This window comes from Lathyrus oleraceus, chromosome 5, assembly GCF_024323335.1.
Source record: "Lathyrus oleraceus cultivar Zhongwan6 chromosome 5, CAAS_Psat_ZW6_1.0, whole genome shotgun sequence".
Classification (NCBI taxonomy): Eukaryota; Viridiplantae; Streptophyta; class Magnoliopsida; order Fabales; family Fabaceae; genus Lathyrus; species Lathyrus oleraceus.
In genome coordinates this window covers 593544412-593561566 of record NC_066583.1, presented here as the reverse complement: position 1 = coordinate 593561566, position 17155 = coordinate 593544412, and the positions used below count along the sequence as shown (strand labels likewise).

Genomic DNA, 17155 nt, shown 5'->3' with positions numbered 1-17155 from the left:
GATGATATTTTCTTGAAATGACGCTCATCTTATTTTGTTTTTGTTGAGGATTTCAATGACCTCTTTTTTTTCCCTTTTATCCCTAAATTTTTCCTGGACCGCTTGTTTGACGCTTTCGGTCCACCGGGATGCCACGATGTTTGCCTAAGTATCCTTTTTTGGTGTTCAACTTAGTATACCTTTCCCTTTTTCGAAAGGTTTGTGACTGTCATGTTATTTGTTATTGAGGAATAACCACTGTAACTTTTTGGCTTTTCACGACTTCTTCGACACTTCAAGATGTGTGCGAAGAGAAGTATGTGGTTGATCCTCTTATTGGAAGGTGTGTAGATGGACCGAATCTCTCAAACATTAAATTCATATTCAAATAATCTGAATACAACTACCCTGCCCCAAGCTAAGAGTAAGGGTTTTTAATTCCGAAAGAAACACCAACTTCTATGCTCAAAATGGTTAACTAGGGACTAACTCTTTATCTCTTCGGTGTTTGGGGTTGAAATAATGCCTTACATCATCAGCAAAGCTCTATTCAAAAGCATACCACATCAACTTTGGGTGTTTAGTTTTCATCATCCTCCCTCAAATATTTGCTTTAACAAAAGTTTAATATAAATGAATAGGAAAGAGTTGCTATTTTTTTTTTGCATAAATGAAGGAAAAATATAAAGAGTGAATACGAATGGATTGATTCAAAAAATGCAAGATCAATTTATTAATATTATCATTAAAGACAACAATATTTAAAAACCAGTAGCATTTAACAGGCAAAGAAAATTACAAATGCAAATGGAAAAACAGCCCAAAGATTTCCAACGTTGAGGATGAGTTCATGTCTGATCCACTTGCTTCAGGAGATCCCCTTGAGGTCTTCACACTTATCAATGTGAGAGGTTGTTGTTCACCACCAAATTTCCATCAGAAAGTCTATGTACTTTGTGTTGATCAACTGTCATGCATTAGCTTTGAAAGCATTGCAGTCTTTAGTCGAGTGTCCTGTCGATCTTGCATGATATCCACATTGCACATAGAGATCATATCCAGGTGGAAATGGTTATGTCACAGGCTTCATAGGTTTGGGATCTGTCATACCCCAATTTCCAACCCTAATATTCCACCATCATTTATATCATTTACATGACATCTAGCATCTTTTCATTACTAACCTATTGAAAATACAAAAAAGATTTTCTACTTTGTTTGTCTTAAGCTAGGGTTTTGCACCAAGAGCTTTCAAAGATTGATCAATCAAGACTTGGCATGAGTTTCAACATTTCAAACTCCTCATCCTTCCCAAGTGATCAAGTGACTTCCATCAACAAGAATCAATTTCAAGATCATTCCATCTCAAATTCATCAAGGCCAAAGTTCATCTAATACCCTAAACCAGGGTTTTTACCCAAAGTCAACTGGTTGACTTTTTAGCCAATGCATGATCCTAAAGCTTGAAGTATGGTTCAAATAATTCAAATACATCATAAGTGATCCATTCACCTCATCCAATGTTCCCAAGAGATCCCATTCATTAAAGATTGCAAGAATTGAATTCATCTGATACAAAGTCAACTAAGGCAAAGTCAAAATTTGACTTTTGACATTTTTTGTCAACCATGGACTTCTCAACTCAAGGATCATGAAAATATGGTCGATGGATTAATTTTATCAAGAGAAAACAAGAAATTCTAGGTTACTTTCAAAAAGGGCAAGATTTGGTTTTGTAAATTTTTCTAAGTTATGAAAAAAATACATGTTCAAGTACCCATCTTTCCAAGGCCATAACTTGTGATCCAGGCCATCATTTTATTTGCTCCAATGATGAGATTAATCGTCTTACTTCATACTTCAACTTTATCCTTGATGATTGATTCCCAAAAAATGCAAGGATTTCAAGTTATGAAGCCATGAAGTTGGTACCATAAAATTGAAACACTTAGAAAAACTTTCAACCAAATCTGCCTTCAAAATGTGGCTTACTTGATCATCATTTTTCACCATGATCCATATCGATCCAAGGAAAACTCCCAACATAAAAGTTGTAAAGTATGAACTTATATTTCCAAAAAGGCCAAGATCATAAAATTATCATATTTTAGCTAGGAGTTTTGAATAGATGAAGTTGGCTCTCCAAATATGAATTTTGGGTCATTTTCATGACAAGTTCATCATGCAACCTTGAGCCAAAGCTACATAATCTTACTTTGCAGGCTATATTGATTCTAAATATTACCTTAATAAGAAGATTACATAAAACCTTAGTGCATTACACAAGGGATTGAGCCATTGACCAAGTCTTGATGCCATATTTGGATGATTTTGCAAAAAGCTTCATATCCAATTTGATAAAAGCTAACTTTTTCAACCACTCTTGCATTGAGCTTCCAACTTGTTTCTTCTGATCATACTTAACCTTTAAACCAAAAAGAAACATCCTAAACCTCAGTAAAAGTACATCTAAACTTCTCCTTTCACTCAACCTTTTCATCATGATCCATTATGCATTTTTATGCAAAATGAAACCAAGTCACCAAACTAGCATTCGAATTGAATCAAGATTGATTTCTGCAAGTTACATGAACCATATGGAGCCTCTATTAATAGAGAGTCAAGCCTCATAACTCAACAAACCAGAATTTTCCCAAAAACTCCATTGTAGCAAATTCTCCAAACCTCAAACTTTCAAATTCCATTGTGCTTGTGTTTTCTCCAAATCAACACTTCAAACAACTTCTAAACATCCAGTAGAAGTTGTCCAAACATTTGAACAACTTCTATAACAACCCTACCATCACCTTTCAAATCACATTTTCATAGCTTTCAACTTGATTTGTAAAGGAAGAACCAAACACTCTCAGCTAAATCCAAGCATTCAAACACCTTCCTTGAGGTGTAAGGATGATGTTCGGATCATAAAATCACATTTGGAACACCCCTATTTCAAAACACAATTTTCATTTTTGAGATATGTATTCATTTCTGCAATCTATGATTTAAGGTACCATTTTGCATCATTCTTGTTACCATTTCACCCGCCAAGATGTGAGGAACAAAATCCCTATGAATATTGGTCTTAATAGGTGATGTTTGGAATTTAATTTTAAATTCAATTTTTAGGGTTCATATGCATTTTGTTTGATTTCTGGAGATTTATGAAAAATAAATGAAATTGGTTAATACCATTAGATTCCTTGCGAAGTTCTAAGCAATTTTAGTCTTTACAACTTTTGATTTCGTTATGAATTGAGAGAGTTAGAGTTTTGAGAAGTTGTGAAAATGGTGGAAATGGTGGATTACGGGATGAATGAGGAAGATGAAGTTTGAAGCCATTTTTAAATTTAAAAAGTGACTTTAATATATATTTTAATTGATGTAACTTAATACCTGAATTGGCATTGCACCCCAGTGGTAAAACATTGGTTTGTTGAGTCTCTTGACATGGGTTTGAACCTCGCCAGTGTAATGTTTATTTTTTTCTCACTTATTAAATGTTCATTTTTCTTCATAACTTCAAATACCATAACTTCATGATCCCTTAATATTTTTGACCCATTATTTTTTCCATGTGTCCATGAGAATGTCTATTTTATGATGACACCAAAGAATCCCAAAAATGTTATTTATTTCACCACTTTTAATTAGATGGAAAACATGTGCTTTAAGTGTTTTCTTAAGGCTCCTAACTGATTCTCATGGCTTATGTCCTGTTTGTTCTTGATGTTGAAAGCTTGTATGATTAAAGCACACTCTTTTAAATGTTGATTGTTATCCTTAACATGTTTGAACTTGATTATCTTCATAAAATGTATCAATTGATTCACCTTGAAAACATGTTTGAATGAATGGTTAGGAGGTGATTAGGTTTTCCACCTAAGCTTGGTCTGATCATGAACTTTGATTCAAGTTTAATGTTTATTTTGTGAAGACTTATAATGTGATGTATGTTTGACCTAAATTTATTCATGTTGTGTTTACCATGTACCAATGAATTCCTTTACCATGTCAAATATGATTTTGTCTTCACCATCAATGTGTTATGTCTTGTGATGTTATGTGAAACTTCGTCATGTCTTGTTTATGTTTATCTCAATGCCTAAAAACCATGATAAATATTGTAATTCATACCTCACTCACCTTGTGATTGGCATTGTATTTAGCTATATTTTATGCCTTAATGTTAATGCATGTTCAAACTTGTTATTGTTTATATCCAAGGGAAAGGAATCATGAAATTCTTGTCATTTTGGATGTGTGTGTTCATCTGCATTCTATATAACTTTGCTTCCCCTTAATCCAAAACTTCTAGATACAATCTTAGGTTCCCATCAATGCAAACCTTAGGATTCTCTCTCTCTCTCTCTCTCTCTCTCTCTCTCTCTCTCTATCTCTCTATCTATCTATCTATCTATCTATCTATCTATCTATCTATCTCTCCTTCTTATAACCACTTTCATAATAAACTTTGACTTAGGTCATTGTTTTCCCTTTTATTTCTTAATTAAATGATTCAAAACACTTAGGCATATTCAAAGATCTTTTCATAAGACCTAAAAAACATAAACTTAATTCAAACCCTTTTGCCACTTTGACTTTTCCATGTTTAAAACCTTTTCACAAAATGGTTAGACATGAGTCATGCCTAGTTGAGATTTAAATCTCCTACCCATAACATTGTTGAGATTGATTTTGATTATTTTCCATTTGGAAGATGTATGTGGCATACTTGTTGATTCTATATCCAATTGAGAGCCCTTCTTTCAATTTGATGCAAAGATCTATCTTCCACGTGTTTGTGGTGGTATAAAAGTGAGTTTTCTCCTTAAGATGACAATTTGTCTCTTTCTTATAAAATCAACTGAACAAATCCCTTCTTACTTTTGAACCCGGACTACGAGGTTTTGATCCTTCACGGGTACGTAGGCATAAGACTCAATGTCTTTCCAAATCATCAAACAATAAAAAGATATTCTTTTTCTCATCTCCCCAATCAAATAACAAACAATTTAAAACCAAACACATATATTTAAAAGGTTCTTGTAGAGTACTACAAATGATTAGAGGTGCTAATATCTTCCCTTTTCATAACACACCCCCGTACCTTAGAATCCCCCCCCCCCCCAATTTTTGCTTAGCTTAAGTTTAATCTTCTATCTTCTCATATACATATTGGGTTAATTTTGAATCTTTTCCCCTTCCCTTGGATAAATTAAAGTTAAGTGATGATATTTTGATTCATGAGTCAAGTCTAATCAATAACTTGATCTTCGATTCTTCACCGCGACAAAAATGGTGACTTCACTGGGGAGGGCTATTAAGTGGGTGATACCTAACTTGTTTATATGTTTTTATTTTTTTTTCTATGTTTTATTGGGCTTTATTATGGAGATCCATAAGTGGTGAGGAAATCCTAATCCGGATTAGAGAATACAAATAAGATAGGATGGTGGTATAATCAAAGTTACATGTCTAGAGTAATCCTAAGAATGAATAACATATGATATAACCCCGCTCAGTGGAGACACCTTTGATGGTAATATTTGTTGTTACGAGTAAATCTTAGTGGCATTATCATCTTCGACCTGAGAGTCTAAGAAATGGAGGACCTTTAAAACCCTTTCAACCCCTCTAACCCTTTTTAGGATGTAATGTGGAGATTATCCAGATGTAAGATATAAGGTAATTGTTACCCGATGCTACACTCAGACGAGTTTCTCTTGAGAATATTATTGGTCTACGAGCAAGTCGTTAAACCGATAATATCCGAAAGATGGATCTATGACTCTAGGGAACATTTTAAAACCTTATTCTACATGTACAAAATAAACCCATTAGTTCATACATTGTGGGATGGTTAGACCCTTGGCTCCATGCTTAATGTTAAAACCCTAAACCCGTATTTTTGAAACATGCATTCATGCATTCATGCATTCATGCATCCATAAAAACCTTTTTACATAAGAACCAAGAAACTTAATAGTTTTCTTTTGCAAATATCGATAGGTAAAATGGATTTTGGAAGGAGGAATACCAAGAAATACACTTTCAAATGTCCTGACTTAACAGAGTTGAAGAAGCTTGGTTCTATGGTAGTTATTCTAGAGGATTTCGGAGCTCTCTATGGAAGACCAAGGTTGAAGATGGAGTTCTCAACACCCTGGTACAGTTTTATCATCCACTCTACCATTGCTTCATATTTTCAGACTACCAGCTTATGCCAACTCTAGAAGAATACTCTTATTGGTTTGGTTTTCCAGTCTTTGACAAATTACCATTCAATGGTTCAAAGAAGACCCATATACCAGCATCTATTGCAGAAGCACTTCACTTAGAAACGTCTGTTGTGAAGGCCAACTTCATTAAAAAAGGAGGGATTCTAGGTCTAACCTCTAGATTCCTGATGGAGAAAGCCTTTATCTTTGTAGAAGCAGATAATAGAGATGCCTTTGAAGCCATTTTTTCTCTACTCATTTATGGAATTGTGCTCTTTCCAAACATTGATGACTTTGTGGATGTTAATGTTGTACGAATCTTCTTAATTTGTAACCCAATACCCATATTACTTGGAGATACCTACCATTCTATCCATCACAGGAGTAAGAAAGGTGGTAGAACCATTCTTTATTTTGCACCTCTCCTATATAAGTTGTTTATTTCTCACTTACCCAGATCCAGGCTTTTTAGGGAGAATCCACAGAAGCTCAGATGGTCTTAGAGGTTCATGTCCATTGATCAAGGGAATATACATTGGTATGACCCCTTCTATAATGTTGGAGTAATTATTGACAGTTGTGGTGAATTTCCTAATGTACCTCTCCTTGGTGTACATGGGGGAATTAACTACAACCCCATCCTTGCCAGATGCCAATTAGGATATCCTATGGCAGATAAACCTGATAACCTTTTGTTGTCAGGTTTATTTTACCTCAACGAAGAAGGGAGTTTCGGTATGAAGGATAGAATCATACATGCTTGGTGCAACATTCACAGGAAAGGAAAAGACCGATTAGGAAGAAAGAATTGTGTTTCTTTTGAGCCCTACACCCAATGGGTTTGTGCTAGAGCCAGTGAACTTAAGATGCCATATGCTCCTTAGAAGCTCTCATTCCCTTATGCTATAACATCATCATCTACCATTCCTATTGAGAATAGGGAAGAGTTTTAAGAAATTTTGTCTAGGTTGAAATTGGAAAGAGACACTTGAGTAGGCAAGTACCATGTCTTGAATGATAAGAACATGAAGATGGAGCAATAGCTAAAGGAGAAGGATGATTTGATTGAGATTTTGGAACAACAAGCTATGAATAAATAGGAGGAACAAGAAGGTTTACTTCTCTCTAAAGTCCAACCATTTCATGAGTACTCCAGCATACCTCCCACCTCAGGTGCTTGTAAGGGAATCATCGACAAGCTTATGATCGAGAACGCTCACCTAAAGAGGCAAAAGAGGAAGCATCAGCCATCAGCAGGACCTTCTACAGATGAGATTCCTTATGACTCATAGACTTAGCTGTTTTCCTCGTGTATTGTTTAGGATCATTGAAATTGTATTTCATCTCTTGTAATCCATCAATTGTTTAGTAAAAATAGGTTTTTGTTCAGCTTATATCAAATTTTGTCTCTATAATATTTGCAATAAAACTTATCATTCAAGCATCTGCATATCATGCATCATTCAAGCTTATACCAAATTTTATCTTTTGCATTTGCATATCATGCATCATTCAAGCACAAGTTCTTGCATTTCAAGAAACTTACACGTGTCTTCTCCCTCCAATAGTCAAACTGAATCACCAGTACAATACTCTAGCCATTTGCCGGAGAAGGATGAGTCAACTTGAACAAGAAAATCAAGAGCTCGGGGAGGAATTAATCACCTTGAAAGACAGTTTGGAAAGACTTACTACTATGATGGAGACTTTGGTGGTTGCTCAGAATCAGTCATTGAATAATTCTCAAGATCCATTGCAACGAACATCAATATTTGGGAACCTCTCGACGACCATTCTAGTGGCGCCCGTCAATGATCAACAATATCACATGCCACCCGGTTTCCCTTAGGGCATGCCTAACGATTATATGTCAACTGGATACCGCCCTCAAAACGCTGAAGCTCTAGTAGTGACTGTTGTGATGTTTGTACCTTCTCTTATGGTGCATACGACTCCTTATAATGAAGAAAACATTTATCACACTGCTCCAAGCAAAGTTGTGGGAGTAGATGAAAGGTTAAAGGGATTTCAAGATCAGTTCTTAGAAATGTAAAGGGAAATCAATGCTCTTCGAGGTAAGGATCTTTATGGCAAGACCACTTTCGAACTCTGTTTGGTTCCTAATGTTCAAATTCCACCCAAATTCAAAGTACCAAACTTCGAGAAATACAAAGGAAATTCATGTCCTCAAATTCATTTGGTGATGTATGCTAGGAAGATGTCCACTCAGACTGACAACCATCAACTTCTGATCCACTACTTTCAAGACAGTTTAACTGGTGTCGCTCTTAAATGGTACATGGGCTTGGACAGCGCGAAGATCCTTACTTTCAATGACCTTGGTGAAGCTTTTGTTCGTCAATACAAATATAATATAGATATGGCTCCGGACAGAGATCAACTTCGGGCCATGTACTAGAAAGACAACGAGAGTTTCAAGGAATATGCTCAAAGGTGGCGTGAAATTGCTGCACAAATTTTCCATCCACTTGAAGAGAAAGAGATGACTAAAATCTTTTTGAAAACTATGATCGCATGATCGCCAACACACCCAGTGATTTCACCGAGATGGTAAACATGGGCATGCGACTTAAGGAAGCAGTAAGAGACGTACATTTGACTAAGGAAGTCGGCGTTTCTAGTCATGTTAAGAAGTTCACCAATAATTTATCCAAGAAGAAAGAATCAGATGTTAGTGTCATTTCATATGGCAGACAAAGAAGAAAGTATCAACATGTTGCAGCCGTTTCACCAATCATTAGTTCACCAATGGTAGCGCCAATTTATCAGCCACAGTTCTCGCATCAACATCAATAACAGTATCCTCAACAACATCAACAACCTCCATAACAGGCTCACTCTCAATTCAACAATCAAAATCATATTCAAAAAAGGCCACAGTTTGGTCCTATCCCAATGTCCTATGCAGAATTTTTTCCTGCACTGCTAGCTAAAAATCATGTCCAGACAAGGTCTCCACCACCTGTGCCAAAGGACCTTCCCTATTGGTACAAGGCAGATCAATTTTGTGCTTACCATCAAGGGGCACCAAGACATAGCATTTAAAACTATTTTGGTCTAAAGTCAGATGTTCAGAGGCTCATTAAGAGTGGTATCCTTTCATTTAAGGACATAAACCCCAATTTTCAAGTTAATCCTCTACCGCAACATGGTTCAACCTCAGTTAACATGGTATATGGTTGCCCGGGCAGTTTCCGGATCTATGATCTATGGTTTTTGGGTGAGAACTTAGTAAAGAAACACGCCACATATAGCAAGAATGGTTTTGTGCCTCCATATAACTACGCCTCTTGCAGGGTTTGTTCCAGGAACTCTCAAGGATGCCTAACTGTTGTAACAGATCTCTAGGATCAAATGGACCAAGGTTACACTGTAGCCTACTAAGCTAGAGACTATAATCAGGTCAATATGGTCAATAATGGCAACGAAGTGAATGTAATAGTTCCTCAGTTCAACGAATCCGAGCCTATACAGATTACTTATGACAGTCAGAAGACTTCTGTGACTCCTCTAGTCATTAACTTATTGGGCCCAGTTCCCTACCAATCTGTTAAAGTTGTGCCTTACAAGTACAATGCTACAATGAATGAGAATGGAAAATATGTTCATCTACCCTTCATTGTTAACATCGTTGATGTAAGCAGGGTCACAAGGAGTGGGCGTATATTTGAAAAAAGGACTGAGGATGTCGCAGCAGGAAAGCATTCTCATGTTGAGATCCCTTTTGAACCGGTTGGCCAATCTGACAGAATGAATCCGAAAAGTGATGATGATGAGGTGTTGAAGATCATCAGGAAAAGTGAATACAATATGGTGGAACAATTACTGCATAAACCTTCCAAGATATCTGTGTTATCTTTGTTGATGAACTTTGAGGATCACCGTGAAGCTTTGCATAAAGTCTTAGAACAAGCCTATGTAGACCATGATGTGATGGTCAGACAGTTTGATGGTATCGTCGCTAATATCACGGCCTGCAACAACTTGAGTTTCAGTAATTAAGAGCTCCTCAAAAAAGGAAGAAATGATAACATGGCACTAAATATCTCAATCAACTGTATGAATGACTCTTTATCAAGTGTGTTAGTGGATACAGGCTCGTCTCTCAATGTCATGCTGAAGTCGACACTTTCCAGACTTTCTTTTCAAGGTGCTCCTATGAAGAGTAGCAAGATTATTTTTAAAGCTTTTGATAGTTCCAGAAAAACAGTCATTGGAGAAGTCGACCTTTCTATGACCATCAAACCTCATACTTTCCAGATAACATTCCAGGTGATGGACATAGAAGCTGCGTATAGTTGTTTATTAGGTCGTCCTTGGATCCATGAAGTTGGGGCAGCCACTTCCACACTGCATCAAAAGCTTAAATTTGTGAATAACGGGAAGCTAGTGATAGTCTGTAGGGAGCAAACACTGGTTTTGAGTCACTTATCATATATCTCTTATCTTGAACCTGAAGAAGCTGTTGGAACTCAATTCCAAGCCCTTTCTTTGATTAACAAAGATGTCAAGAGAGGAGTATCCATCTCTTCATTCAAGGATGCACAACGACTAGTAAATGATGGTATAACCGATGGTTGGGGAACAATTTTGGATCTCCCAGAAAACAAACACCGAAAGGGTTTAGGCTTTTCTCCTACTTCCAAGAAGGTTGCAGAAGGAAGTAGATCTATTTGTTCAATCAAAGAAACTTTCCATAGTGGAGGGTTCATTAATCCCACTTTGCCAGAAGTTAGTCCTACCATTGAGGATGATGATTCATCATGGGAACCCTAATACGACGATCCTGAATACGATCTTGAGGCAGAAGATACATACGTTCCTTTCTACTTTCCTCGTCATAGAAAACTTGAATATATCCTGGGGTCAGAAGACAAAGCAGCTGAAGCCAATGCCATTGTGGAAGACAATCCTAAATATGTTCCGGCCAACTTCATAGCTCGTTGAGTGATTCGCCAAAACTTGATCTCTGTTGATGTTCATGTTGTTGTTCACATTTCAAAGTAATATTTTGTTATTTGTTTTCTTTTCAAAAAAATCCTTTCGTTATGCCTAAGGCGAAAGTGAAAATGTTTGGGCTTGTGTTTCAAGAATTAAATTAATGAAAATTTTATTTTATTTCCATATTGTTGTTTTTATTGTTTTGCTGTTTTTTCTGGAAAATGGTAATCTAAAATAAACAAAAAAACATTTCCAGATAGCTACACATAACTTCACACTTGTATCTGTTTCTAAAACAATCATAAAATCACATGTGTAGATTAATTCATGGCATATCCATTAAAACCAATGACCCTATGCCCTCTTGCAACTTTGAATTCCTTGTGTACGAAGCAGAAGAAGAAGAAGAAGAAGAAGAGGAAGGCATTCCAGATGAAATCTCTAGACTGCTCGAAAATGAAGAAAAGACCATTCAGCCATTCAAAGAGCCCGTGGAAGTAATCAACTTGGGGTCTGAAGAGGATAGAAAAGAAGTCAAAGTTGGAGCACTTCTCGTGCCAGAGGTCAAAGAGAGGATAATAGAGCTTTTCCGAGAATATACCGATGTGTTTGCTTGGTCATACCAAAGATATGCCAGGGTTGGACACCGATATTGTGGATCATTGTTTACTGTTGAGGCCAGAGTGCCCACCGATCAAGAAAAAGTTAAGAAGAACTCGTATGGACATGGCGATCAATATCAAAGAGGAAGTGCAAAATCAGATTGATACAGGTTTCCTTGTCACATCAGAGTATCCACAGTGGTTGGCCAACATTGTGCCTGTTCCCAAGAAGGACGGGAAGGTTTGCATGTACGTTGACTACAAAGATCTAAACAAAGCCAATCGTAAGGATGACTTTCCTTTGCCACACATTGACATGTTGGCCGACAGCACCGCCAAGTTCAAGGTTTTCTCTTTCATGGATGGACTTTCTGATTACAATCAAATCAAAATGGCGCTCGAAGATATGGAGGAAACAACTTTTATTACACCTTAGGGCACATTTTGCTACAAAGTAATGCCTTTCAACTTGAAGAATGATGGTGCCACATATCAATGAGCTATGAATACTCTTTTTCATGACATGATGCATATAGATGTTGAAGTCTATGTAGATGATATGATAGCAAAATCAAAGACAGAGGAAGATCATGTTGAGTATCTTTCGAAACTGTTTCAGTGTTTGAGAAAATACAAACTCTGCTTGAACCCAAACAAATGCACCTTTGGGGTTCGATCAGGAAAGCTCTTAGGCTTCATCGTAAGTCAAAAGGGTATTGAAGTTGATCCCGACAAGGTTAAAGCCATTCAGGAAATGCCAACACCTAAACAGAAAAGCAGGTTATGGGATTCCTTGGACGTTTGAACTAAATTTCAAGGTTCATATCTCATATGACTGATACTTGTGCTCCCATTTTTAAGCTCCTCCGAAAGGACTATTGATTATGTATATGACCGTGCTAGAACAATCTATGGGTTGGGTCTTAGGTCAATAGGATGAAACAGGAAGAAAAGAGTATGCCATTTATTTGAGCAAGAAATTCACTGACTATGGCTCCCGATATTCCATGGTAGAGAAAACTTGTTGTGCTCTGACTTGGGATGCCAAACGTCTCCGTCAATATATGATGAATCACACAACTTGGTTGATATCCAAGATATATCTGATTAAGTATATCTTTGAAAAGCCTGTATTGACCAGAAGAATTGCTCCTTGGCAGATGCTCTTATCCGAATAAGATATTGAGTATCACACCCTAAAAGCTATCAAAGGAAGTGTCTTGGCCGATCATTTAGCTCATCAGCCAATCGACGGTTATGACTCTATAAATTTTGAATTCCCAAATGAAGATGTGATGTACTTAAAAACTAAAGATTGCAATGAACCATTTCCAAATGAAGGGCCAGAGCCAGGTTCTCAATGGGGTTTAATTATTGATGGAGCAGTTAATGCTTATGTTAATGGTATTTGGGTAGTAATCATCACTCCTTATGGCTCACATATCCCTTTTACTGCAAGATTAACATTCAAGTGCACGAACAACATGGAGGAATACGAAGTCTGCATCATGGGTCTAGAAGAAGCCATTGATCTTAGAATAAAAAATCTTGATGTTTATGGAGACGCAACTCTAGTTGTTAATCAAATTAAAGGAGAATGGGAAACTCGTCAACTCAGCCTTATCCCATACAAAGACTATGCAAGGAGTTTATCTACTTTCTTCAACAAGATTGAATTTCACCACATCCCTCATGAGGAAAATCAAATGGAAGATGCCTTGGAAACTTTGGCTTCCATGATCATTGTGAATCGTTGGAGTGATGTGCCTAAGATCAATGTTAGGTGTCTTGATAGACCCGCTCATGTATTTGCAATGGAAGAAGTCCCTAATGACACACAGAAGTACCACGACATCAAGTGTTATCTCTAGAGTCAAGAGTACCCACCTGGGGCATCAAACAAAGATAAGAAGACCTTGATAAGACTGGTTAGTAACTTCCTTTTGAAAGAAGACGTGCTATACAAGAGAAACTTTGACAGGGTTCTGCTCAGATGTGTGGATAGACACGAAGCAGACCTGTTGATGCAAGAAGTTCATGAAAGTTCCTTTGGTACTCATTCCAACGGACATGCAATGGCTAAAAAAATGTTAAGAGCAGGTTACTATTGGCTGACAATGGAAGTTGACAATTGAAGCTGATTGTTGCAAGTATGTGAATAAGTGTCACAAATGCAAGATTTATGCTGACAAGATACATGTACCTCTGAATCTTCTCAATGTTCTCTCATGTCCATGGCCTTTCTCTATGCGGGGCATCGACATGATTGGTATGATTGAACCCAAAGCTTCCAACGGACATCGTTTCATTATGGTGGCTATTGATTATTTCACAAAATGGGTTGAAGCGGCCTCATACGCCAATGTGACCAAGCAGGTGGTAGTCAGATTTATCAAGAACCAACTTATTTGTTGTTATGGCGTGCCAAGCAGAATCATCATTGATCTGAACAATAAAATGATGAAGGAAATGTGTGAAGAGTTCAAGATTGAACATCATAATTCCTCTTCCTACAGACCCAAGATGAACGATGTTGTTGAAGCTTCCAACAAGAACATCAAGAAGATCATTCAGAATATGGAAGTGACTTATAAGGACTGGCATGAGATGCTCCTGTTTGCTCTGCATGGATATCGTACGTCCTTCCTCACTTCAACAGGGTAAACCCCCTTTTCTCTTGTCTATGGCATGGAAGCAGTGCTCCCAATAGAAGTAGAGATCCTGTCAATGCGTGTCTTGATGGAAGATAAGTTATCTGAAGCTAAATGGTGTCAAAGCAGGTATGACCAACTGAATTTGATTGAAGAAAAGAGGATGAATGCTTTATGCCATGGTGAGTTATATCAGCAGAGAATGAAGAAAGCATTCAACAAGAAGGTTCAACCTCGCGTATTCAGAGAAGGTGACCTTGTTCTTAAAAACATTCAATCTTTCATATCTTATTTTAGGGGCAAGTGGGCTCCTAATTATGATGGCCCATATGTTGTCAATAAAGCCTTTTCTAGTGGGGTCTTGATTCTTACAAATATGGATGGTGAGGAGCTCCCACGTCCTGTGAATGCTGACACAGTCAAGAAATACTTCGCCTAGAAAAATAAAATAAAAGCTCGCTAAGTCGAAAACCCGAAAAAGCGGCTTAGGAAAAAACGAGCGTCCCGGTGGACTGAAAACCCGAAAGGGCGGTCCAGGAAAAAAATAGAGACATAAACAAAAAATTATGGTCCTGGTAGATTTAAAACCTGAAAAGGAAATCTGGGCAAAAATAAAGGATTATGGAAAGTAACTGCATCAGATCAGATTGGATCACTTAAAGCAACGCCTGCCTGTTAAAGCTCTCAACTGGCTCTTATCAGAAGCCCAAATACATATGGAATTCAAATTTGTTAGGGAGAATAGTTTCATTGTATTTTAATGTAGCCTTTTCCCATATTACCATTTTTCTAACTTTGTAAATATCCATGGGATCACGCCATTTGCGAATCACCATTCTATCAATAAAATTCGAGACTTATCCATTTATTGACAATCCTTATTTTATTTCTGCTCCACAAAAATATCATTTTTACTTTGATAACGATTCTTGAAATGAATATTTTAAAAAATTTGTTTTTCAAAATAAAATTTTGTTTTCTTTTGATTTGTGAATGCAAAAAATAACGTCCACAATTAAATCCCCAAGTGGCGAGTAAATTGTGAAGTGTTGGATGTTGGAACTCAATGTTCCCCAGCAAAGTGCTAAGCCTGGATTTTCTATCAAGCTTTAGAATAAATAGTCAAACTTTTTCAACGATCTTCATTATCCCCGGTAGAAGCTGCAAATTTCGATGATGTCCCCGGAAGAATCATTTTGAAGGTTTTCCTGACCAATCTACCCCCGTCCTTGGTAGAGTCTACATGTTTTTTTATTTCCTAAGTGAAGTCTTCTTCTCCAGAGAAATTGGAGCCCTGCAGCAAGATCTTTGATCCATCAAAGGTTCATATTTCACCCCCATACGAAGAATCTTCCTCTCCCCATAGAGAATTAGACCTCGTGGCGGGACTTTTCTCCTTTGATGACCTTTAACTCATCACCAGTGATGTTTTCCACCTTAACGAGACTATCCAAGCTCATGTTGAGCTATGAAACATATTATGTCCCCAGCGTGTTTATTTTCTCTATTTTTGTCAGCATAAACATAACGTGCATATATTCATATACACATACATGCATATATGTCAAGAATAACCAAATTCACATCCATTTCACATTCCTTGATGACATTTACCTCAATTTCTTTGACTACGTTCATCCTTGGGTGTTATGTTTACTTCCCCATAAGAGTCGTCAACCTTAAGCAGGGAGTTTATATCCTTTCTAATTCCCCACTAATTTCATTCCTCGTGGAAGATGGTTGCTTTAGTTGTCGTTTTCTATCTCTGGATATGATGAAATCCCAATTGATCTTCATTCCCCATTGGTAGAGTCTTGCTTGATTGTTTTCTCTCCAGTTGTTCCTAGAGTGAGCCAAATATTTGGAAATTAATGGTGATCTCTCTATGCTATTAAACCTAGATCGAGTATGCATTTATTTTGCACTATCTCCCTAGGAGAAGCATCTTCATTATCGCCAGTAAATACATATCCTTTTCCCCAGTATGGACACAAGTGGTTATCTCTTTTGATAAACTTGTCTATCTCAAAGGGATTATTAACATAGAAGTTTTTTTTCCATCAGAAGGTTTTCTCTCCCGAGAAGTTTGATGAAGACTTTCAACATGTAGATGTCTCTTTATTTAAGAAGCATTTTCATGATCTCTGATCCCCAGTAAGTAGCTGTCTTTTCCCGAGAAGCTTACTCTATTTCTAGATGCCCATTTTGGATAACAGATGGCAGTATCTTTTTGAGAAGTTTGTTTATCCCCAATGAAGTTATCAATATATCAAACATTCTTTCCAACAAATGGCCATCTCCCAAGAAACTTTCATCAGAGAAGTTTATTGAAGACTACTACAAGCACCTTTCTTTTATCACATGACTTTATATCCCGAGTGAGGTGTTCCGTTACAAGAACTTAAATCACCAGTGAGGTGTTAATCACAGCCAATGGTAATTTCCCTAGTAAATCACGATGGAAGTCTGTTGAAGATCCTTACTGTGATTTTCTCTTTATTTGAGAATTCTAGTTTTTTATAAGATTAACTGACCTGCATCCTTCGAAGATCCCCGATGAAGTTACTTCTCTTTCCCTAATAAGTGGTTACCTTTTTAGGAGCTTGTTCATTGATACGTTCCGAGAAAAAGACTTGGTTAAAGAAGAAACCAAGGCCCGTTCGCTGGCTTATGACCCGAATTATGGATAAGCTTACTTTGCCTTTTCTAAGTGGAATACTTAAGTAAAGAAGAAGCTGAA

General features: G+C 37.0%; 1 protein-coding gene across 1 annotated transcript; it reads left to right on the top strand.

Moving 5' to 3' along the window:
• Positions 1-13059: 13059 nt before the first annotated feature.
• On the top strand, positions 13060-13635 carry LOC127082283 (uncharacterized). Its single transcript, XM_051022521.1, has one exon. The coding sequence runs from the start codon at positions 13060-13062 to the stop codon at positions 13633-13635; it is 576 nt and encodes a 191-aa protein (XP_050878478.1).
• Positions 13636-17155: the final 3520 nt, after the last annotated feature.

Excerpts from the sequence above, each read along its gene's own strand:
- LOC127082283 (XM_051022521.1), top strand. The coding sequence starts at position 13,060 with ATGTACTTAAAAACTAAAGATTGCAATGAACCATTTCCAAATGAAGGG.